The sequence below is a fragment of the Cetorhinus maximus genome, chromosome 3 (genome assembly GCF_964194155.1).
Source record: "Cetorhinus maximus chromosome 3, sCetMax3.hap1.1, whole genome shotgun sequence".
NCBI lineage: Eukaryota > Metazoa > Chordata > Chondrichthyes > Lamniformes > Cetorhinidae > Cetorhinus > Cetorhinus maximus.
The window spans coordinates 55,316,577-55,340,971 of NC_135881.1; the positions used below are offsets into that span (position 1 = coordinate 55,316,577).

Consider the following 24,395-nt stretch of genomic DNA (forward strand, 5'->3'; position numbering starts at 1 on the left):
ATGACAGAACTTAACAGAAAAAAGATGTATTGCTTTTTTCAGCAATACACAAAAGATCAAAGCATAGTGACAACAGCCATAAAATAAAGACTTTTTTTCTATTTTTCCCAAGCTAATGCAAAGTTTACACAAAGTACTGAACAATCAATACAACACTGATAGTCCTGTTGTCCAATTGCTAGGTAGCAGGGAATGTCCCAGTGGCATAATTAGCACGATTCTTGAAAGTTTATGCATATAGCTAGCTCTGTAAATGCATCTCTTGCGCATGCTTTAGAACTAATCAAATCTGAATCTCCACAAATCATGTATCGCAATTATATGGTCCAAGCATTCACTCATTTTTCAAGATTGAAGCTTGTTCATGGTGATCGAGTTAAAGGTTTCAATGCTAATTATACAATGGGCAGGACCAACATATAATAATATCGACTTACCGATTTCTGCTTCTGTTTAGCTGTAGAAGCATTGAAGAAAAAACAAGAATAACAGAGCATGCATGTTATTGACTTTTCACAGGACACAAACAAATACAAGACTTGTTGAGTGACATACTGCTGGTTAGCACGTGCGACAGACTGCAGTTTAGGAAGTATGGTTACCTTCTTAAAGAAGGGCATTCTTTTCTCTTTAGACTGGGGAGACGTTAGACTGTTTACACTGGCTATAGGGGAGCGGTGGTTTGCTGGGGAATCATTGTCTTCTGCATCTAAGCCACTGGCATCTAAATCAAAAGCTACACAGGCAGATAGGTCCATGGTATCAGGTAGAGGGGAAGGAAGGAAAACAGGAGTTGAATGAATGGGAATAATCAAAAAAAAAATATACAGAGGAACATATAAAGTAAAATATGGCAATGTACAAACAATAAAAAAAGGAACCAAAGACAACATATCAATGTGTGTCAGATATAAAACAAGAGACAAACATTGAATTATGCCATAAATACCGAGAACTTTAAACCGGAGCTTCTGCAAAAAAAAGCAAATAAATTCTCTGCAGAAAGAACATGGCTCAGTAATCATTACAGCAGCAAAATCACTTCAATGTTCATTTGCAACCATCAAATTGAAACTCTATTGGCAGGTTTGTTAGCAGTGGCATAGTTCAAGTAAGCAATCATTTATGAGACTTTCATTATCACCCAATGTATTTGCTCTATTTACGTAGAAACAGACAGTACAGGCTGTTCAGTGTCCAGGAGCATTTTGTTGCAGCACTTGGGTGACTGATTTTCACAAGGGTGTTTGGCAACTTACCACCTTATGAATCTCCCATTAGCATCAACTCAAACAGAAAATACCGGCCTGAGACTCCTGGGGTAAAACTTTATGGGGGTGATGGGGGTCTCGTCTGCCAGCTGGACAGCCAGTCAGAGCACCACGTCGCCTCCTTTGAGGAAGATCTGCTAAATTAAGTGCCACTTGGGCAATTAACAGGTCAGTGGCGTACCTTTCCCAGGATCACGGACCCTGGGGGGCAGGGTTCCCGCCTGCTAGCCAGAGGCTGGCATCTGATCTCATTGAATGGCAGCACCAGCAGGGAGGAAGTGCCTGCTGCCAGTACGACACCCACTTGAGGTGCAGGATTGTGGATGGGCCCAGGCACAGTTGAGCGATGGCAATTGTTCACAAGGTGGGGGGGCGCAGGGGAAGGGGGAAGCGGATTGGCAGCAAGGTCACGGAGTGGCACTCAGCAGCACAACGCCCCTCCCCCCCACTTCCTGATGGCAGGTCCCTCGATCAGGCAAAGGGCGCTTTGGAAAAACAGAGCTCCAGAAGCTCGAAAGCAACCCCAACAGGTTCTCTTTTTGGGCTCCCTGCATTGTGGGACCCCTACCCATCGGTGGTTGAATACCACAAGTAGCAGGATGAGGCTCTTAAATGGGCATTAATTGCTCTCTTAAGGGCCCCAATTGGTGGTGGGGCAGAAAGGATGTCCAAAGGCCTTAAATTGGGATAGGGATGGGAAGGCGGCAGGGTCCCCACCCACCTCATTAAATGACCTAGGGGAGGTAATTAAATTCAACATACACGCTTATAATTGAAATAATTACATTAATCTGTAAATTTATTCATTCAATTCTTTGCTTGAAATCACTTGTTTTCAGAGGATCAAGGTGCATTTAATTTATTTGGCTTGTTACTATGCTTTTCTGTTTCTCTTCTCTCAAGGCCTCAATTCATGTGCTAACTACCCTTCCAGGAGGTACTGCCAAGCTGGGTGACCATGGCTCCCCACTAGACAGGGTCTTAAGCTACGTCAGGCTTCCTAAGGAGTCAGCATGCAATATGTTTAGGCAATTTCACAAGCACCAGCTCGCGCTTCCTTTGGTTGCAAAGCAGAGATGGCAGAGGCAGAAGATGGCAGCCTGCTTTACTGCTGGGACCAGCATGGACTCAGACGTTTACAGCACACAAGGAGATCATGTGGCCCATCGTTGTCCATGCCAGTCAAAGATCTGACTACACTAATCCCATTTGCCAGCGCTTGGCCTGTAGCCCTGGAGGTTATGTCAACAAAAGTAAATATCTAAATACTTCTTAAATGTTACGATCCCATGGGCTCTTACTTCCTTGACCAGTCTGCTATGAGGGACCATGTAAACCACATCAAATGTATTACCCTCATCAACACTCCTGGTTACCTCCTCATCAGTCAAATTTATCAAACACGACCTTCCCTTAAATTCATGCTGACTATCCCTGATTAATCCATATCTCTCCAAGTGCATATATATTCTGTCCCTCAGGATTCTTTCTTGTAACTCCCCCACCACCGAGGTTAGACTGACTGGCCTGTAATTTCCTGGTCTGTCCTTTCCTCCCTTTTTTAATAACAGGACAACGTTAGCAGTCCTGCAGTCCTCTGGCACCTCACCTGTGGCCAGAGAGGATTTGAAAATTACTGCCAGAGCCCCTGATATCTCTTCCCTTACCTCCCTCAACAGCCTGGGGTACAGTCTCATCTGGGCCTGCGGATTTATCCACTTCTAAGGCCACTAAAACCACTAGCACTTCCTCTCTCTCTATGTTAATTTCCTCTGATATTTCACAGTCCTTCACCCTGATGTCTATGCTTGCGTCATTCTTTTCCATTGTGAAGACCGATGCGAAGTATTCATTGGTGACTGTACCCACATCTTCCGGGTCCACATACAGATTACCTCTATGGTCCTTAACTGATCCTAGTCTTTCCCTAATTATTCTCTTGCTCTTTATATATTTTTAAAAATCACTTTGGGTTTTCCTTTATTCTACCTGCCAATGCTTTCTCATGCACTCTCTTAGCTTTCCTAATTTCCTTTTTAAGTTCTGCTCTGCACTTTTTATACTCCTCTAAGGACTCTGCCTTATTGAGCCCTGGATATCTGCCATAAGCTTCTCTTTTTTCCTTAATCCTAACCTTCACATCCCTTGACATCCAGGGTTCTCCGGACTTGGTCCCCTTTGTCTTTACGGGAACATATTTGCCCTGTACTTTTGCTATTTCCTCCCCGAATACCTCCACTGTTCTGACACAGTTTTATCTTCAAGTAGCTGCTCCCAGTCCACTTGGGACAAATCATATCTCATCTTAGTAAAATTAGCCTTTCCCCAGTTTAGAACTTTTATTCCTGGCTCAACCCTATCCTTTTCCATAAATATCCTAAATCTAACTGAGTTATGGTCACTATCTCTAAAATGCTCCCCTACTGATACACCTTCCACCTGCCCGGGCTCATTTCCGAACATTAGATCCAGAACTGTCCCCTCCCTTGTTGGGCTTTCTACGTAAGGGCTAAAAAAGTTCTCCTGGATGCAACTTAAGAATTTTGCTCCCTCCTTACCTTGCACACTAAAACTATGCTAGTTAATACTTGGGTAGTTAAAATCCCCTACTATTACTGCCCTATTATTCTTACACTTCTCTGAAATTTGATTACATATTTGATCCTCTATCTCTCCCTGACTGTTTGGGGGCCTATAGTACACACCCAACAGTGTGTTTACCCCTTTTGTGTTTTCTACCCATATGTCCCATTTGATGATCCTTCCAACATATTATCCCTCCTCACTGCTATAATTGATTCCTTAATCAATATTGCGACATCCCACTCCTCATCTATCCCCCTCTCTATCTCGTCTGAATACCCTATAACCAGGAATGTTGAGCTGCTAATCCTGTCCTTCTTTTAGCCAAGTCTCGGTAATAGCTATGATGTCATACTCCCACATGCCTATCTGTGCCCTCAGCTCGTCTGTCTTATTCCTCCAGCTCCTTGCATTAAAATATATTCCATTTAGCCTTGCTAAACTCACTTCTTTCTTATCTAGCCAATGCTTCCTCTGCCTTCCAGACTCAGCGTTTTAACTTCTAATTCCATCTCAACTTCTCTCCCCTCTGAACTACTTTTCAGGATCCCATCCCCCTGCCAATTTAGTTTAAATCTACCTCAACAGCATTAGAAATACTCCCCGCGAGGATGTTGGTCCCATTCCTGTTCAGATGTAACCCATCCAACTTGTACTGGTTCCACCTCCCCCAGAAATGGTCCCAATGCCCCAGAAATCTAAAACCCTCCCTCCTGCACCATCTCTCCAGCCACGCATTCATCTGTCTTTCTGTCCCTATAGTCACTACTGCGTGGCACTGGAACTAATCCGGAGATTACTAACTATGAAGTCCTGCTTTTCAATATCCTATCTAACTCCCAAAAGTCTGCTTGCAGAACCTCATTTCTCTTTCCTCCTAAGTCATTGGTCCCAACATGGACCACGACCTCTGGATGTTCACCCTCCCCCTTCAGAATGCCCTGCAGCCATTCCGTGACATCCTTGACCCTGGCACCCAGGAGGCAGCAAACCATCTTGGAGTCATGTCTACAGCCGCAGAAGTGCCTGTCTTCCCTTACCACTATTCCCCTATCACTATTGCCCTTCCACGTTTCTTCCTCCCCTCCCCCGAGCAGCTGGACAGTGGCATGGCCTTGGCTCTGGTTGGACTCCACAGAGGAACTGTCACATTCACCGTTTTCCAAGGTTTGTGAGTGAGATGCACTTGGGGGATTCCCTCATTACCTGCCTGGTCCCCTTCTTCTGTCTGGCAGTCACCCATTCCTTTCTGCTTGCACTTCCTTAAGATGCAGGGTGACCACATCCTGAAATGTGCTATCCACGAACCTCTCAGCCTCGTGAGTGCACCATAGCGCCCCCAACTGCTGCTCAAGCTCCAAAACCAGGAGCTCGTGTTGCTCCTGTCTGAGGCATCTCCTGCAAACATGGTCATCCAGACCGTCAGGAGAGCCTTAGGTTTCCCACATAGCGCAAGATATGCAAATAATGGGACAGAGCTCCCCAGACATATCTTAACTAAATAGAATATGGACACTTGCTTTTATTTTACCCTTATTCCTACTCGAGTCTCACTGTTTTAAACTCTCTCCCCAGAAGTCTCCCTGTTTTAATCTCTCTCTCCCCTGAAGTCTCACTGTTTTAACCTCTTGCCCCTGAAGTCGTGTTGTTTTAACCTCTCTCTCCTCCGAAGTACGCCATGAGGGAAAAAAACAAAGGACAAGATAAATCAAAACAAGGGGAAGGAATATTCAGGTCAATAGGCCATGACTGGAAAAAGTCCAATCAATTTGAAATTATTCTTTGTAATTAAATGTAAGGAAAATTATTATAACGTAATGGGAGGAGTTTAAGGAGAGGCTACAGAAAATTTGTCCTAATTCTGTTCCAATGCCATCTGCTCACACCCAGCTAAAGATCTAGTTCTTAGTACCACATGCAATCGCAATTTAATCTTCAAGAAATAATGTCATGCCAAGCACTTGTATATCAGTGCATCCAATTACCAAAGCCTTCCTTATAACACACGGCTCACATTTCCGCTTCAAACCCACGCAAATAATTCAGTTTATCAGATACAGTAATCCTGCACCTATCAATGCTCTAATCAATATAGGGCTCTCCATATTTTATAGGGATACCAATCATACTACAGATATAATTCATATTTAAACCTGTAGACCCAATGTCAATCCTGTAAAATATTTTGATCCTACAGAGATTAAGGGGCTAATTTTAACATGCTCAAAACCTATTCACTTACACAGAGTTAAAATCAGACCCTAAAAATCACTGCATTTCAAAGTAATTTCCAATGCCCAATACAACTAAATGTTAGAAAGTGAATACTTCCTGTCATCCTGAGCAACAGGGGCTTCAGGATTCTGTAGCCACTTTCATCATTTGCTATTTGTGATAGATGGACCACTTTCTTCCACCAACATCTCAGCTCTGCCTTGGTATACTCCAATTTGTATGTATTATGGATGAAAGAGAATTCATTGAAATTAATTTTTTTAAAGTATGATTGATAAAAAAAGCTCTGAACTGCCCATGTTTTTACTCTCCCGGTTTCCTAATAGCTTTTCAATAAACTCTATTTATTTTGGAATAAGGTTCCTTTTCATCATCAACTCTTGCCTTTACATTTCTGCAAGGAGCTAAACTAAAATGGAAAGAGCTGAGTTGAATATCTGGTTAAGAATAATACTGAAGATTTAAAGATGCTTAAACACACTATGGTCCCTATGTATTCTGTCCATGGCAACTTCAACCGTTGAAATACATTGGGCAGGGTTGAATAATATGGGCAGGGTTGAACAATATAGACTATCATATTTATATGTTCCAACTTGGTTTCGTTGGAATTTGTTCCTGCATCTCCCTCAGGGGAGTCAACGAATGGGGAAGTGCAGCAGTGCAAATGGCACATGTTTTATTGCAGGAAAAAGGAGGAGCTTTTCTCCTCCCATACTTCTGTACATTCTCATAGACACTATGACTTCTCGTCACATGGCAAGTGTTTCTACTGTCAAATAGTGCCCAGAGGTTACTCAACAACTTTGTGTCATTTTATTGTAGGAACAGCTTCGTTAATGAGTGATGGAGCCATACAGGGCACTGTAATGCCAGCTTGTTGAAACCGTTCCCACTGGTAAAAGGGTCGAGAACGAGAAGGCACAGATTTAAAGCGATTTGCAAAAGAACCAAATGTGATGTGAGGAAAAATTTTTCTTGAGTCTGGAATGCACTGCCTGGAAGTGTAGGGGTGGAGGCAGGTTCAATTGAAGCATTCAAGAGGACATTAGATGATTGCTTGATTAGATACAAGGTGCAAGGGTATGGGGAAAAGACATGAGAATGGCACTAAGTCATAAAGCTCATTCGGAGAGCTGGTGCAGACACGATGGGCTGAATGGGCTCCTTCTGCATAGATACTACCCTTAGTCAATATTAAAATATGTGGGGGGGGGGCGATGTGGGGGGGCTTGGAGAGAGAGAGCGAGCTGTGGAGAAAGAGAGAGAGGAACAGTGGAGAATTATGGACACCACTGTTGCTGTTTACAAGACAGCTGGTTTAGTTACAAATGTATTTCTGTAGATTCTAGAAATCAGCATATTTATGGATTTTAGAATTATTTGCTTCTCAACCTTTCATTTGTATTTAAGGCTTACTTCCACCATTTTAAAATTTGAACATTCTAAAATTGCATAAGTTCTAAATACAGGAACAGGAAGGATGCATAGTTAGTTGGCTAGTCTCCAAGGAGTTGGTTGTCATCTCGAACTGGGCAAGATCACTGAATTTTAGCTGCCATTGTCATTTTTAATAAAGCTCTGAACAGTATTACAAGCCAAAGCTTGTCTTCACTTCCAGGAGATCTGTGAACCACTATGCACTGGAGTTAATGCTCAGGGATCACTGATATTCAAAGTGGACGAAGAAGTGAAATGAATGCAATAAATGAAGAGCAGAACAGATGTGGAAGGAAAACAATATTGGTCAAAACAAGAAGGAAACTACTGTAATAACTAAACACTTTGCAGATTGATTCAGGATATGATTAACAGATGGGCCACAAAAAAAGTGCAAAATCCTGATCAATTTAATGGTGATACATGATGGAAACATCACCCAGGTTGCTCTCAGCAGTGTCATTTTGTTCTGAATTTCAGTCTGTTAATCACTCGCAGATAAAAGACATTATAAAATCATCATTCACAATCATAAATTTTAACCTGCTTGGCATCACAATCTTTAATTTTTACATGAAAATAATAAGCTCCTGAAAATTAATTTTGATGGTAAAAGGTCTAGAGTTAATAACATACGGCCTTGGTAAAAATGTATGGTAGCTTCACTTTAAGGTTCATAGGGAAATTGAGGGCTTTCATGTTGAGGGGTTTTCATGAGGCAGGATGGATCGACCATGATTAAGTGATCACATTTCAGATCTTCAAATATAACTGATTTCTCCTCCTCCCATCAACATCAGTAAATCAAAATACTGATTCAATTTTCCTGCCTAGAAATAAATCTTGTGTAGCTTTGTAGAAAAATAACCTAGAACAACATAAAGGAAGGGTTAGCCACACTACCCAACTTTGATATTGCCCTAAGGAAGGCTACATAGCAGATTTCAATCCCATTCTCTGCCAACATCCATTCTGACACATGCATTCACCGAGAGATATATATTCAAGCAGGAGGCATTGGATGGCAACTAGAACCCTAGCCCTGGATGTACCAAAGCTAATGGGAGAGTATTGGGATACACAGTTTGGTGAAAGGCCAAGGATTAGAAGTTGTCCTGCAGGAATGTCTGTTTTTCCAAAGATGTTTTTGATTTAAATACTAGTCACCGGCATGAAGATAAAATATTCTCATTCCATTTACACATAGATAGCTAACAGAACAATGTTCAGATCCAACCCAGTAATTCAAACAACATCAAATCAGTAAACTAATAATGATTATTTCATATATATATTTCAGCAGCTAGAGAATTTGTTAACCTACTTACCAGAAGAGGGAGGAGTAGATCGCCTGGAACTAGGTGCCACATCACCTAAACTGGAAGATGAATTTCCACCCGATTTACTAGAAAAGAAAGATACAAATCAAATCTAATAATAATAATAATAATAATATGTGGTAATGACGCAGAGCTAGATAGATTTTTGATTAACAAGGGGGTGAAAGGTTATCGGGGGTAGGCAGGTTGAGGTTACGTTCAGATCAGCAATTATCTTATCGAATGGCAGTGCGGGCTCGAGGGGCCGAATGGCCTACTCCTGCTCCTAATTCGTATGTAACTACATAAGTGAATTTGTTCAACAGCAAAAATAACCAATATCCATGCTTCCATTCATCAAAGAAATTTCTTGCCCATTTCTCAGCCCATCTGACTATTGGTCCAGATCTCCTGAACATTGTTTGTCACCCTTATCTTTACTGCCATCACTACACTTTATATTACAACAAATATTCTCTTCTAAATCAATTCTGAATGATGTGAGCAGTAGGGGACTCAGAAAGGGAAGGTCCATAAAAGATTTGCAAGGATGGTACGAGAACCGAGAGATTATATCTATCGGGAAAGATTGAGCAGACTGGTGCTCGTTTGTCTAGAAAAAGACTGAGGAGGGGGGACCCGTTACAGACTTTTAAGAGTTTAATATAGAGAAGATGTTTCCACTTGTGAAGGAAACCAGAACAAGGGGCCATAAATACATGATAGTCATTAATAAATCCAATAAGGAATCCAGGAGAACTCCTTTACCCAAAGAGTGGTTAAAATGTGGAGGTCGCTACTGCAAAGAATGGTTGAGGCAAAAAGCACAGATACCTTTAAGGGGAAACTAGATAAGCACATGAGGGAGAAAGAACAGAGGATATGTTAACATGAGTTAGATGGAAAAGGAGGAGGAGGAGGTTCATATAAAGCATAAACACTGGTATAGACTTGTTGGGCTGAGTGCCCTGTTTTGTAAATGCTAAGTAATATTAAGCAAGTTGTAAAATTTTTTCTGCCATTTTGCATGCCTGGTTGGGCAGATTTCCCAGCTGCCATCCACACTTGCTAGGCTTATTCCAATTCAATTTAGCATCTCCTTTAGCCAGTATCACCACCATCAACACCCCTACGACCTTTTGTTTATGACATCTTTTGCAATCTCTCCTTTGCCTCCACCTATCACTGGACTTCTATCCAGCTTCACCTGTCCCACCCCCCTTATACAGTTTATATTTCACCACATTTCTACTCTTTAGTTCTGATGAAGAGTCATACGGACTCGAAACGTTAATTCTGTCTTTCTTTCCGCAGATGCTGTCAGACCTGCTGAGTTTTTCCCGCAACTTTTGTTTTTGTTTCAACCTGTACACATCCATTTTAATCAATGTTCCTGATTGCAACTACAGATGCTCCAGTTTGTGTGATTGTTCACGTAGTTTAAGCAATGACAAATTTCCTGATGGTGAACTATCAAATGTGTCATAATTATTCTCATCATCAAGCTGAATTATGTAAGGACATTATTTAATTTACTACCTAAGCAGGTAAACGAGTGTGTTGACCTGTCTAATTTTAGATTAGCTGCTAGTCCTGACAATACAGTAGCACATCCAGAATGATGACTGGAGCACTGAACATTGTAGTATTAGATGTCTGAGTTCTAAGAAAAAACTGGAGAAATGTGGTCTCCTCCTCCTTGAAAGGAGGCATCCAAGCAGTCATCTTAAAGAGGCATAGAAGACAGCATACAGTATAGAACAGGTAAATTTGAAAAATACTTTAATTTAAATCACAAGAGTTGGGACAAAGGGACATAGGTGCAAACTAGCAAATGTGAAATTTGGACTGTTATCAGGAAGATCTTCATCAAAGTAATCACTACATAGAATAGAGTTCTGAATGAAATGGTAGAAACAAAAGTCCTGAAAAAGTGCAAGAACTAATATGCTCTAGTGTCATTTTGGTGAATGAACCAAGTTGGGCTGAATGCCCTTCGTCAACCATAATTATTCTGTGATCTTGTGATAAGCCAACATTTATTTGTCTATCCCTAGTTGCCCTTGAGAAGGTGGCAGTGAGCTGCCTTCTTGAACTGCCATCCCTGTACTCTAGGTACACCCACAGTGCTGTTAAGAAGGGAGTTCCAGGATTTTGACCCAGCAACAGTGAAGGAATGGCTATATATTTCCAAGTCAGGTTGGTGAGTGACTTGGAGGGGACCTCCCAGGTGGTGGTGTTCCCATCTATCTGCTGCCCTTGCTCTTCTAGATAGTAGTGGTTGTGGGTTTGGAAGGTGCTGTCTAACCAGCTTTGGTGAATTCCTGCAGTGCATCTAGTAAATGGTACACACTGCTGTTCCTGTGCATTGGTGATGGAGGGAGTGAATGTTTGTGGATGTGACGCCACTCAAGCGGGCTGCTTTGTACTGGATGGTGTCCAACTTCCTGAGAGTTGTCGGAGCTGCACTCATCCAGGCAAGTGAGGATAGAGTGGACAGGATAAAATTGTTTCCCTTGGTGGAGAATTCTAGAACCAGGGGACATAGATTCAAGATAAATGGCAGAAGGTGTAGGGGGGACATGAGGAAGAACTTTTTTACGCAGAGGGTAGTGGGTGTCTGGAATTCGCTGCCCAAGTTGGTGGTAGAGGCAGAAACTCTAAACTCTTTTAAAAAGTACCTGGATCTGCACCTTAAGTGCTGCAACTGCAGGGCGATGGGCTGGGTGCAGGAAGGTGGGGTTAGAAAGGGCACCTGGGTGTCCTCAGGCTGACATGGACAAGATGGGCCGAATGGCCTCCTTCTATGCTGTAACTTTTCTATGGTTCTATGGTGAGTTACTCATCGCACAATTCCTAGCCTCTGACCTGCTCTTGTAGCCACAGTATTTAAATGGCTGGTCCAGTTCAGTTTCTGGTCAATGGTAACCCCCAGGATATTGATAGTCAGGGATTCAGTGATGGTAATACCATTGAATGTCAAGGGCAATGGTTAGATTCTCTTTTGTTGGAGATGGTCAGTGCCTGGTACTTGTGCGGCGCAAATGTTACTTGCCACTTGTCAGCCCAAGCCTGGATATTGTCTAGATCTTGCTGCATTTGGGTGCCGACTGCTTCAGTATCTGAGGAGTCGCAAATGGTGCTGAACATTGTGCAATCATCAGCAAACATCCCACTTCTGACGTTGTAATGGAAGGAAGGTCATTGATGAAGCAGCTGAAGATGGTTGGGCCGAATACACTACCCTGCAGAACTCCTGCAGGGATGTCCTGGAGCTGAGATGATTGACATCCAACAACCACAAGCACCTTCTTTTCTGCTAGGTATGACTCCAATCACTGGAGCTTTTTCCCCCTGATTCCCACAGACTCCAGTTTTGCTAGGGCTCCTTGATGACACACTCGGTCAAATGCAGCCTTGATGTCAATGGCAGTCACTCTCACCTTACCTCGAGAGTTCTGCTCTTTTGTCCATGTTTGAACCAAGGCTGTAATGAGGTCAGGAGCTGAGTGGCCCTGGTGAAACTCAAACTGGGCGTCAGTGAGCAGGTTATTGCTAAGCAAGAGCCGCTTGATAGCACTGTTGATGACCCCTTCCATTACTGATGATGGAGAGTAGACTGATGGGGTGGTAATTGGCTGGATTGGATTTGTCCTCCTTTTTGTAACAGGACATACCTGGGCAATTTTCCACATAGTCGGGTAGATGCCAGTGTTGTAGTTGTACTGGAACAGCTTGGCTAGGGGTGTGGCAAATTCTGGAGCACAAGTCTTCAGCACAATTGCCAGAATACTGTCAGGCCCCATAGTCTTTGCAATTATTCAGTGCCTTCAGCCGTTTCTTGATATCACGTGGAGTGAATCGAATTGGCTGAAGACTGGCACCTGTGATGTTGGGGACCTCCGGAGGAGGCCGAGATGGATCATCCACTCTGCACTTCTGGCTGAAGATTGCAGCAAATGTTTCAGCCTTATCTTTTGCACTGATGTGCTGGGCTCCTCCATCATTGAGGATGGGGATATTTGTGGAGCCTCCACCTCCAGTGAGTTATTTAATTGTCCACCACCATTCACGACTGGATGTGGCAGGACTGCAGAACTTAGATCTGATCCATTGGTTGTGGGATCGCTTAGCTCTGTATCATTTGCTGCTTATGCTGTTTAGCACGCCAGTACTCATGTGTTGTAGCTTCATCAGGCTGACATCTCATTTTGCTTAGTGCTGCTCCTGGCATGCCCTCCTGCACTCTTCATTGAACCAGGGTTGATCCCCTGGCTTGGTGGTAATGGTAGAGTGGGGGATATGCTCAGACATGAGGTTACAGATTGTGTTCAAATTCAATTCCGTTGCTGCTGATGGCCCACAGTGCCTCATGGGTACCCAGTATTGAGTTGCTAGATCTGTTCGAAATCTATCCCATTTAGCAGGGTGGTAGTGCCACACAACATGATGGAGGATATCCTCAATGTGAAGGCGGGACTTTGTCTCCACAACGCCTGTGCGGTGATCACTCCTACCGATACTGTCCTGGACAGATGCATCTGCAGCAGGCATGTTTGTGAGGATGAGGGTCAAGTATGTTTTTCTCTCTTGTTGGTTCTCTCACCACCTGCCGCAGACCCAGTCTAGCAGATATGCCCTTTAGGACTTGACCAGCAGTGGTGCGACCGAGCCACTCTTGGTGATGGACATTGAAGTACCCCACACAGAGAACATTCTGTGCCCTTGCCACCCTCAGTGCTTCCTCCAAGTGATTTTCAACATGCAGGAGCACTGATTCATCAGGTGAAGGGGTGTGGGTGGTATGTGGTAATCAACAGGAGGTTTCCTTGCCCATGTTTGACCTGATGTCCTGAGTCAACATGGGGTCCAGAGTCGACGTTGAGGACTTCCAGGGCAACTCCCTCCCGACTGTATATCACTGTGTCGCTACCTCTGCTGCGCCTGTCATGTCAGCGGGAGAGAACACACCCAGGGATGGTGCCTGGGACATTATCTGAAAGGTATGACTCCATGGGCAGAGTTTTATGCCTGTCCGGTGGGTGGAACGGGAAAGAGCGGGTGTGGACCTGATCGCAGCCCGCAATCGGGTGCGTGCTGCCATTTTACGTGGTTGGGGGGGGGGGGGGGGGGGGCAATAAAGGCCCACCCAGCGTGAATCGTGGCTCCCGAGGACAGCGGGACTGGGCGGGCGGGCAGCAGCGGGATGAGAGTCTTGCTGCCCTCCTCGAGGATGTGGCAGCACGGCGGGAGGTGCACATACCCCAGGGTGGGAGGAGCAAGCCCCCAGCGTCACACCATCCCTGTCAGGATCAACTACGTCACTCTCCATCTTGATGAAGAATTCTATCATATTATGGTCGCTCATCCCCAAGGGGCCTCAAACAACTAGATTGCCAATTATTCCTTTCTCATTACACAATACCCAGTCTAGGGTGGCCTATTCTCTAGTTGATTCCTCAACGTATTGGTCCAGAAAAGCATCCTGTATACACTCCAGGAATTCCTCCTCTATGGTATTGTCATTAATTTGATTTGCCCGATCGATAAAGTCACCCATAATTACAGATGGTCCTTTATTGCATGCGTTTCATTAAGTTTCTTTGGTTGTAATATAAAATTCAGACATGTCACCATGGCTGAGTGCCTCTTTTCTTCTGCAGATGGATGGTTTCCAAAAATGTTATGAATGCTTTGTGGGACATTCAGCTTTGTTAACAAGGACCTTAGTTAATGTTCCTAGCCAGGCAGATTTTGCACTTCAGTATCGAGTATGGCGTGTACAGCCCAGGCTTGTCCTGGAGGTCCATATGTAGTGTGCTAGCTGAAGGTTCATTTGATTAAAGCCTCCCGGGTGTCCCTGCCTCCCTGGAGTATGCCCGGGTCAGCGTCTACCCCCTCAGCATTTCCCTGTGCGTGCTCATCCTCGGACTCACTGCTGGACTCATCGTGTGCAGCCACTGTGTCTACACATTCATCGTCCACAGTGTCGCCCCTTTCCAGAGCAAGGTTGTGGAGAGCACAATTGAGGGGGGGTGGAGAAGAGAGGACTGGAGTATACCCCCTGAGCAGTCCAGGCATCGGAAGTGCATCTTGAGAAGACCAATGGCTCTCTCCACCACAGCCCTTGTGGAGCCGTGGCTCCTATTGTACTGCTGCTCAGCTTCTGTTCTTGGATGGCAGAGAGGCGTCATGAGCCACCTTCTAAGGGGATAGCCCTGGTCAACCAGCAGCCATCCATCCAGCCGGGCTGGAGCACTGAAGAACCCCGGCACCTGGGAGTGCCTGAGGATGTAGGCAGCGTGGGAGCTGCCTGGGTACCTTGCACAGACTTGTAGAATCAGCATCATGTGGTCACACACTATCTGCACGTTCATGGAGTGGAAGCCCTTCCTGTTGACGAAGGCACCGGGCTCACCCGCTGGCACCTTGATGGCCACATGTGTACAGTCTATTGCACCCTGGACGCTGGGGAAGCCAGCAATGGCCACAAAGCCTCTGGCCTGCTGTGTCTAGCTTGCCTGGTCGCAGCAGAAGTGGATGAAGGTCAATGGACGCCTGAACAGAGGGTCTGTAACCTGCTTGACACAAGTGTGTACAGCTGATTGGGGGACATCACAAAGATCACCCACCGGCCCCTGGAAGGAGCCAGAGGCATAGAAGTTGAGGGCAGCTGTGATCTTTAGAACCACTGGCATGGGGTGCCTACCCACACAGTTCACAGAGATCTCAGGCCCAATCATCTGACAGATATAGTTGACTGTCTCCTTTGTGAGATGGAGCCTCCTTCGGCGCTGCACCTCAGACATACTGAAGTAGTTGCTTTGCCGTCTGTATACCCTGGCAGCAGGATAGTGGCGTCTTCTGCGGCCCCTTCCACCTTGGGCTACCTCTTGGCCCTGCACCCCTTGTGCCTGTGCCTGACCTCCCAAAGATGGCTCCCCTGGAGGCTGAATGTGCACACCTGGCCTCCTCCAGGCCTCCTCTCCCTTCTAGCCCTCCCTTCCACCTCAGAGGAGGTGCCTCCAGTGGAGAGTTCAGCTCCCATTCACAGGCTTCCTGAAACATGCAGGCTCAAAAAAGATTGGAGAGTGCTGACCTGAGGGTTGAGAGTCCAGTCCAAGCAGCTGGTATGCGTTTTGAAGTATTGCAGATCACACAGGCAAGTACCAGTAATTTTGAAAAAATCAATATTTGACAGAGCACACTCGCGACCCCACTGAGCCCTCTTATCCCACCCATGGTGAGGTTTATACAAATGTCTCCTACCCGCCTATTTGTTGAGGTCTGATGCAACTGAGTGGCTTGCTAGACCATTTCAGAGTCAACTACATTGTGGTCGATCTGGAGTCGCATGTAGGCCAGGTGAGGACAACAGGTTTCCTTCCCTAAAGGACATTAGTGAACCAGATGGTTTTAACAACAATTGACAATGGTTTCATGGTCATAAGACTTTTAATTCCAGATTTTTATTGAATTCAAATTCCACCATCTGCCATGGCGGGATTTGAATCCAGGTCCCCAGAGCATTACTCTGGGTCTCTGGGTTACCAGTTCAGTGACAATACCATTACGCCATTGCCTCCCCTATAAGCAAACATTAACTAATTCACAATAATATCACGCACAGTTGATTTGCATTCTTTTGCCCTTTATATTGGAATTTTTGTTTGGCCCTGCGTTAGGAACTTGTAACTGTTTTTTGCCATTTCCCCAAGTTGTTGAATGCAGCGGATCAAACCAAGTAGCATAAGTTCCAAAATGCACCAATGGTCCAGATTTTGCTGAAGTGTGAATGACACATGCCTTAATCAATGTGCAAAATTTGGCCTAAAATTTGCAGCAAGGAGGAGATACCCCATCAAATGCAAATCACCACAAGTAATTAGCCAATTTGTGCCATTTGTCCATTAGCTTCGTAAAAATAACATCTCCACTTAACCTCACCATGATTTGCAAAAAGTTGCTGTAACTCTTTCGAGTACATTCACAGTTCTTGACTTTTTTTTGTTCAAAGTCCTGGGGTGGGACATGAACCCACAACCTTCTGACTCAAAGGTGAGGGTGCTATGAACTGAGCCACAGCTGACACTTCTTGCACATTAATTCCCCATCAAGCTAGCAACAGAAAATTAGTCTAATTGCTAACAGCCTATGTACCCTTTTAACATGATAAGTGCCAATGATTGCCAATCAACCTCCCTTGCACAGAAGTGAACAATTATAACAGCAGAATCTTATTCTTTCAGGTCGTAAACTATTTTAGATGATTTAAAAGTGGTCCATTTTTTCCCACTTTTCCTCCTTGTTCTTGTAATGCAATCTTTTTCTCTCTTTCCTCTTTGTTGTCTTTGTCCTCTATGTTGTATTCACCCGCTCTAATTCACCATTCTTTTCAGTCTTTCCACTGTTTATTTCTCAATTCTTAAATCTCGCCCATCTCTGTCTCCATCGCGGTAACCTCTTCCTCCAGTGCCACAATCCTCCCATATCTTGACACTCCTCCAAATCTGCCCTCTTGCACCTCCCTGATTTTCATCGTTCCACCACCATGACAGGTGGCCAAAACCTTGGTCAAAGAGGGAGGTTTGCAAGGAGCAACTGAAAGGTGGAGAGAGAGGTAGAGAGGTGAGAGAGATGGAATTCCAGAGCTTGGGACCTAGACAGGTGAAGGCAAGCTTGTCAATGGTGCAGCAATGAAAATCAAATGATGGACAAAATACATGCTAATTGCAAGATTTCATATGTGGTTATTATATAAAGAATGACTTTGGATCTCCTAGCAGGAGGTGCATGTGTAAAAGAAAGTACCATGATGTTGATAAAAGTTGAATTGCTCTAATGAGATACAAAAACACTGCCTCTGTGAACAGCATGTAAACCCAACCAGCATTTCCCCTTTAACAATACACAGATTATGCTGAAGGGAGTTATTTTAATCCTTGACCTAAAATGAATACAAACAGATCTTTCTTCAAAATACTTTATTAACATTTTAATCTGTTTATTGACCAATAACTAGGTCACCAGTGGTCTTAGTAATGCGGAGGCAAGCTCATTAGTATTTTCCTTTTATTGCAATCACCCTAATTTCACTAAACATTTCATATTCAGAATAAAACTAGAGAGAGTCAATAATAGCATCAGTTGAAGAATCCCAAATTCCCTTTTTATTGGTGGGCCCCAGCAATGTTAAGTTCTGAGTATAGTTAATCAAATCAGAAATGGAATCCAATTTCAGGTCTGGTTTTAATTTTCTTGTCTGGGTTCAGATCATCGAGCAGCACCGTCTGTTCCATAAGCAGCTGCATGGATCTCTATTATGTTATTGGCCAGACTAGTCAGATGTATCACCGGGAGAATTTCAGCAAAATCCTAACTCATGCTGGTTCCAAGCACCTTTCATATCTGGAATTCCCCCACCCCCACAAGCTTACCTTGAGTGATATTTTCCTTGCTTCACCTTTTGATCATTCTGGAACCTCATGTTTTCTAGTTTGACTGGACTCGGTATGAATCCTATTTCACAGCCCTCCTTAACCAATCGACCTATCCACCAATCATTGCTAAATTTCTAAACATGGGAACAAGGAAAAAATATAAATATACGCACATATTATATCAAAATTTTGCGTTAAATGCTACACCCGTGTATCAAACCTACTTCTTTGACATGTAGAAAGTCCTTTGCCTCAAATGAGATAGCCATGCCTGGGACAGGGACATCATTATCCAGTGCTGCACTGTAGCCGACATTTGTCCGTACAGCAAACGCAACAGGTTTAGTCTGCAAGGAGAAAAAGAAATAGAACATCTTTTTGAATTAAGTGTTTCTGATTTACTGAGACCATGGACAACTTTGTGAGCATTCAGTGCTCTGCTGTCGCCTTCCAAGAGAACCTTTTCCTATTGATGCACTGGGCATTAATGTTCACCACACCTTAAGTTTGCATTCAGGAAAGAATTTAGCATTATGCCAGAGCGCGTATAAACTCATTCAATTAGCACAGGAAAGTTTCAATCACAATCTATTTCTTGCAGGCTAGATTTGATTTGCACAATAGAAGCCAAATCCCTTAAACACAAAAACATTCAGAATTTAAAATTGTTTACACTCACTTTTGACTTTCGGAAGTAAAATTCAGCAATTTTCCAGCAATGTTAAAAATAGAAGCAGTGCTTCGCTTCTCGACTGAAAATTCCCTTTTTTTTCTGCTTTCCGGCATCCCCAAGCACAGCTTCACACGGTTCTCAACAATTTTGTACCTTTCTATATCAGAAACTTGCATAAAAGGCAAGACAGCTGTATGTTTTCCCTCCCTCCTAATGACGAAGATGGATTGTTGTGTAACAGTAAACAACAAATCCTCCAGCACATGGGCTTTCAACAAGAGTCCTTTGTCTGACTGGAATCATGCCATTGAAGTGCATTCCATTTCAAGAAGCATTCGTAAGACACATTTGCCAACAATGTGCTTCCAGTAAAGAGCCATGAGACACAAGTTACAGTTAGAGCTAGGGATAAAACATTGTTGGGTGAATACCGGGCATATTAAGCAACCTTCTTTGAATGCATGGGCACTGACTAAACCCTCAAATTCATGGGAAAATTCATCTTTTCCCCACAACACATGGATTGTTCTACATCATTTCCATTGCCCTGAGGGCTCTTTTTCCACCAAATGAAAACCTGTTTTGACAATTTCACAGTAAAATACTTTTAATCTAAAACTGATCAAATACCAGGCCAGTTCACCATCTTAAACGGGAAGTTGCCATCACTCATTTGGTTTTAAATATGCAAATTGGTTTGATGGGTAACCGAAAAAAAACATTAAATAAAATGTTTAAATAACTTAATCTGTCACACTTCATGGCCAATCCAATTCCCGATGCTTCGCCCCCATTGATAACAGAAGCTATTTCCTGCAGGCTTAATGGGTTTTGGAAAAGTGGCAGAGTGCAAAAGCAAAAATGTAATGGTGAATCTGAGTAAGACAATGGGCAGAATTTTCAGGTCGTTGGAAGGGCACGGTGGGCAGGCCCAGGAGTGGCCAGAAAACGGGCCTCCACCTGCGATCGGCCCCCGACCGCAATTTCATGCCAGCTGGCCAATTAACAGCCAGCTAGCATGAAACACGGGCTAGCTCAGTGGTGCCAGGGTGGGGGGCGGGAGGAGGGCGAGCACTGAAGTCTGCGCAGGCGTGGCGGAGCACACAGTGAAAGCTCCCTGAAGGCAGAGAGTTGCCTCAGGGAGCTGAAGAATTTTAAAATCAAAAATAAAGATTTGGAAATTCTGAAAGAAAAAATGTCCCCACATAGGACTCACTCACATGAACACATACATAATAAAAATAGTCAAAACATTTTAAAAAAAAATTAATGTCAGAAGCCTCATCCTGCCAATGGATAAGGTTTCCTCAAAAATGCAAAGGCCGCTTGGCCGATTCGATTCGCCCGCCTGCCAACCAGAACGGTGAACGGGCAGTGAAAAATCTCTCTTAATTAATGAATTAATGGTCTTAATAGGCCTCTTAATTGTCGACGGGCACGCTGCCAACTCTCGTGCGTGCCCGCCGACCGAAATATCGTGCGAGTGCACGCCTGATATCATCGCACATTATTTTACACCCGATCGGGTTGGGCGCGCACCTGCACGCAGGACGTAAAATTCAGTCCAACAATTCTGCCAGAGTTAGAGTCCTGACTGAAGTTGCACCCTATTACAGTAAGAGCAATAAAGCCACCAAGTGGGGAGAGCAAATCTTGGATGTAAATCTATAGGTAAGAGTAGATATAAACTTCTGGGATCATATCTGCTGGATTAGAAGTAAAAAGGTCAAAGGACTTAGCAGTTGTTTTATTTAAAAAAAAAGAAAGGCTTTGATATAATAAATAAGGAAAGTCTACTTCCTTTGGCTGGGAGTCAGTAACAATGATTGTCAATTTAAAATTTTCACTAAGAGAGGGAGAAAAGAGGCCAGTAGAAATTTATTTTCCAGGGTTGCTGGAATATTTGTCATTGACATTAGCTGAAGTAGAAATCATTACATTTTAAAAGCGGGATAAATATTAGGAGCTGAACGATGGAGAATAACAGGCAAAGGGATTAGTTCATGCAAAGAGCCATCACAAATATAATGGGCTGAATGGCTTCTTCCTGTTGGGTGAATTGATGTACTTTTAAGGTTTCTGTATTGCTGTGCTTCGGAATTACCAGTTTGGAGTATAAGCTTAAACTTGATGTCTCAAGTGAAGTCTATCTAGAATAGGGGCCAGCACAATATAGAATGTAGTATTACACATTTAAATGCCAGGTCTCAGTAGTGGCAGTACAACTGAATCTGGACCAGTTTGCCAAGAAAATGCCATTCATGTACTGGAATTTGTGAACAAAGCATGAAAACAGTAATTCTTGATGTAACAGCCCATTTAATCATTCATTCAAACAATTTAACCTAAGCAAGAAACAACAGCAAGCAGTTAAATAAAAATAGTTTACCCAAGAGTGAATTGTGCTATCATGGAGTAGTATTTGACATTATCTTGTCAGAAAACCATTAGTGGGAATTGTTATGCTAGGATCAGGAATGACACTTAACAGGATTGTATGGGAAGCAAGTTGCTGTAGTGGAATTTTATGCAGGAATTGAGTAGGATTTGGTGTGGAGATAATACTGGAATTTTGTATGGTAGCTACCAGTTTAAACTGTTTTTCGTGAGTAAATTCCTGTGACCTGGAGGCCTATTCCTGGATTCCAAACTTAAAGAGGCGACCTTCATGCCTTTGCATTCCCTTCTCAATCCATTATTCCTGTGTTAGTGAGCTGAGTTCAGTCAGGTCTTAGACGAGTTGCTAGCTGTGAATAAAGTACTTTATACTGATAATGTTTAGAATTCTCATAAGGCCCCTGTTGATACCTGGCTATCACGAATTCCTGGGCAATGTCATCTTTTGGATAGAGGTTTCAAGAATAAAATACGTCATTGTTGAGTGACGCAAAGCCAGAACTATGAAGGATTTAATAAGCTAGCCTGCCATCTTGGGGTTAATCCTATTGATAGTTCACTGATCTTCATGACTGTTCAAGAATTTATGTCCTATTTTACTAACCCAACGAGGTTAGTAAAGATGACAAGAGGCCTAAAGGGGAGTGGGATGGGAGGGAGGTGGCGTGGCAGGGAGGGAAGAAAAGAGAAGATGGTTAAAAGCAATTAGATACAAGTTTGATGGCAATATACAATGGAATTGTGGGAGCACCTTCACCAACAGACTGCAGTGGTTCAAATAGGTGGCCCATCATCACCTCAAGGGCACCCAGGAATGGATAATGAATGTTCATCTTTCCAGTAACACTCACTTCTTGAGACTGAGTTTAAACACACGCACATAAAGTCCAATATGCCATGGAGCAGCAGCTTTGTAGGGTGCGAGTTGTCCTGATAGCAAGCCTCAATCTTAGCAATGTTGCCATATTGCAGAAAGAACTGGAAGTTCATTCCACCTCCCTGGTGATGGTGACTGGCCCAAAAGGGATCTTAGAGGGGCTGCGGGGGGAAAGGGGGATAGTTTTATAAAATACTTAAACTGGTCTTTCATAGTCAGCAGCATTCAAATTACTTATCCCTTGCTTTTTTTGTCTTCATCCTTTGAAGGCACTGACACATGATGGGGTAGAGTTCATTACACATATGTTCAACATGGCCATTCTTCACATTTAAATCTCTGCGCTGTCAGCCTTCTTGTTTAACATCCAGCCTTGGATGAGCTGCAATTTATTCTAGTTAAACATTGGCAAGAGCAAAGCCATCGTCTTCAACCATTAACTCCGTACTGATTCCATCTCCCTCTCCAATCAGTGTGTCAGGTTGAAACAGACTGTTCACATTATCAGCGTCACATCTGGCCCTGAGCCAAGCCCCCTCTCCATCACAAAGATTGCCTAGTTTCATCTTGTACCATTGGGCGGAATTTTACAGCCCCTCCTGCCGGCAGGATTTTTCAGTCCCGCCGAAGTCAATGGGCCTTTGAATGGCTCCCTGCAATTTTTGGCTCTGCCCTGCCACAAAATTGCACCCATTATCTGCCTCCATCCTTGCCTCAGTGAAACTGCTGCTGAAATTCTGCAGCATGCTACACCAACTCCTCTCTAAACATCTCCCGTCTCCATTTCTCTCTCCCCCTTTAGGGTCGTCCCCACCTCTGATCACCCCTTATACCTGTAGTTCATTCTCTAGCTCAGTGTCCGCTTTTGTCCGATTATGCCTCTGAGAAGCACCCCGTTAAAAGGCACTATATTCATGCAATTTGTTGTAAATATAGTCAAACAGAAAACACCAAAGTCAGTATAAAAAAGCTACGGCTCCAATACGCTATTAATAAAATTCACCGATTAAGACCAGCATAGATTCAGCTTTATTGCATAACTGCACATTCCAAATGCTAAAATAACCAAGAGAGCACTTTTCAGAATAAACTTTGCATGCATTTCCTTTTGCAAAAGATCCAATATATTTAATAATACTGTTTGATGAAGAAACTCAACTCAGCATTAGAATCAGAGAATGATACAGCACAGAAGTCGCCAATTCAGCCGATTGTGCCTGTGTTTGAAAGAATTAGTCAATTAGTCCTGCTTTTCTGCTCTGTCCCCACAGCCCTGTTTATTTTTCTTTGTGATTGAGATTTGATAAAAACGATAATGCCTTCTCTGCTTCAAGGAGAAAAATCCCAGCTTTTTGAATCTCTCCACTTAACTGAAGTCCCTCATCCCTGGTGCCATTCTAAGAAATTTCTTTTGCATAAGGATCGGCATACTTACTTAACTGTGGTGAACAGATGCTCACAATACTCTAGCTGAGGCCTAACCAGTGCACTACAAAGGGCCAGACATATGTACAAATAGAATATTTGTGTAAAGTCTGTACAGCTCAAAATGAATGTATGCATTGAATACTAATTGTATTATAATTGTATTGAAGCACCTCAGAGTGCAACATGATGTATGTTGATAACTCCAATACCATTGTCTAATTGTCTACATTGACCATATTGAAATGATTGTAATATTCATTGATTGTATTGATGCACCTCGTGATCCAAGTGTAAAAGCTGAATCTGATTGTACTTTTGGGATGGTGATTTTGAACTGTTTTGTAATGGTCTTCGAGATATTTTATGAATAAAGTATATTTCTCCAAAAAAAAATATTTGCGTAAAGTGCACCTTTTGGATGACACAATTAGAGCACAAGTCTTACACCACAATTGTGTGGGGCACAGGCTTAATCCTATATTCCTGATCCCTTACAGTGCTGAGGATGGGCAATCAATCCTTGGATTGATTATGACTTCCCTCCAAATACCTAGCTCAGAGTATGTTTCACAGAGACTGGAGGGCCAACCCTCTAAGCCACAGGATGTGGGTGGCCTGCGAGTGGGAAAAAAAAAGTGATTTAGTCTTCCTGTACACAAAACAGCAGCTATTTCTATAAACCTGAAAGCTGAAGTAAAGCTGATAAAATATTGCTTATGACATGTCATATTC

The 24,395-nt window shown here is 43.3% G+C and overlaps 1 protein-coding gene across 4 annotated transcripts in view; it reads right to left on the minus strand.

The window, feature by feature from the left end:
* LOC144678647 (voltage-dependent L-type calcium channel subunit beta-2-like) overlaps positions 1 to 24,395 on the minus strand; it is a 442,474-nt gene that overhangs the window by 43,948 nt on the left and 374,131 nt on the right. For 2 of the 4 annotated variants that reach the window (XM_078538393.1, XM_078538395.1), the window contains 4 exons: positions 18,513 to 18,635; positions 18,286 to 18,422; positions 8,858 to 8,934; positions 603 to 736 (listed from right to left, as the gene is read on the minus strand). In XM_078538393.1, coding sequence (XP_078394519.1) covers positions 603 to 736; positions 8,858 to 8,934; positions 18,286 to 18,422; positions 18,513 to 18,635 — 471 coding nt within the window. Of the gene's footprint in view, positions 1 to 437; positions 458 to 602; positions 737 to 8,857; positions 8,935 to 18,285; positions 18,423 to 18,512; positions 18,636 to 18,967; positions 19,110 to 24,395 lie in introns of those variants that run through there. The other 2 variants (XM_078538396.1, XM_078538394.1) reach the window with 2 other exon arrangements.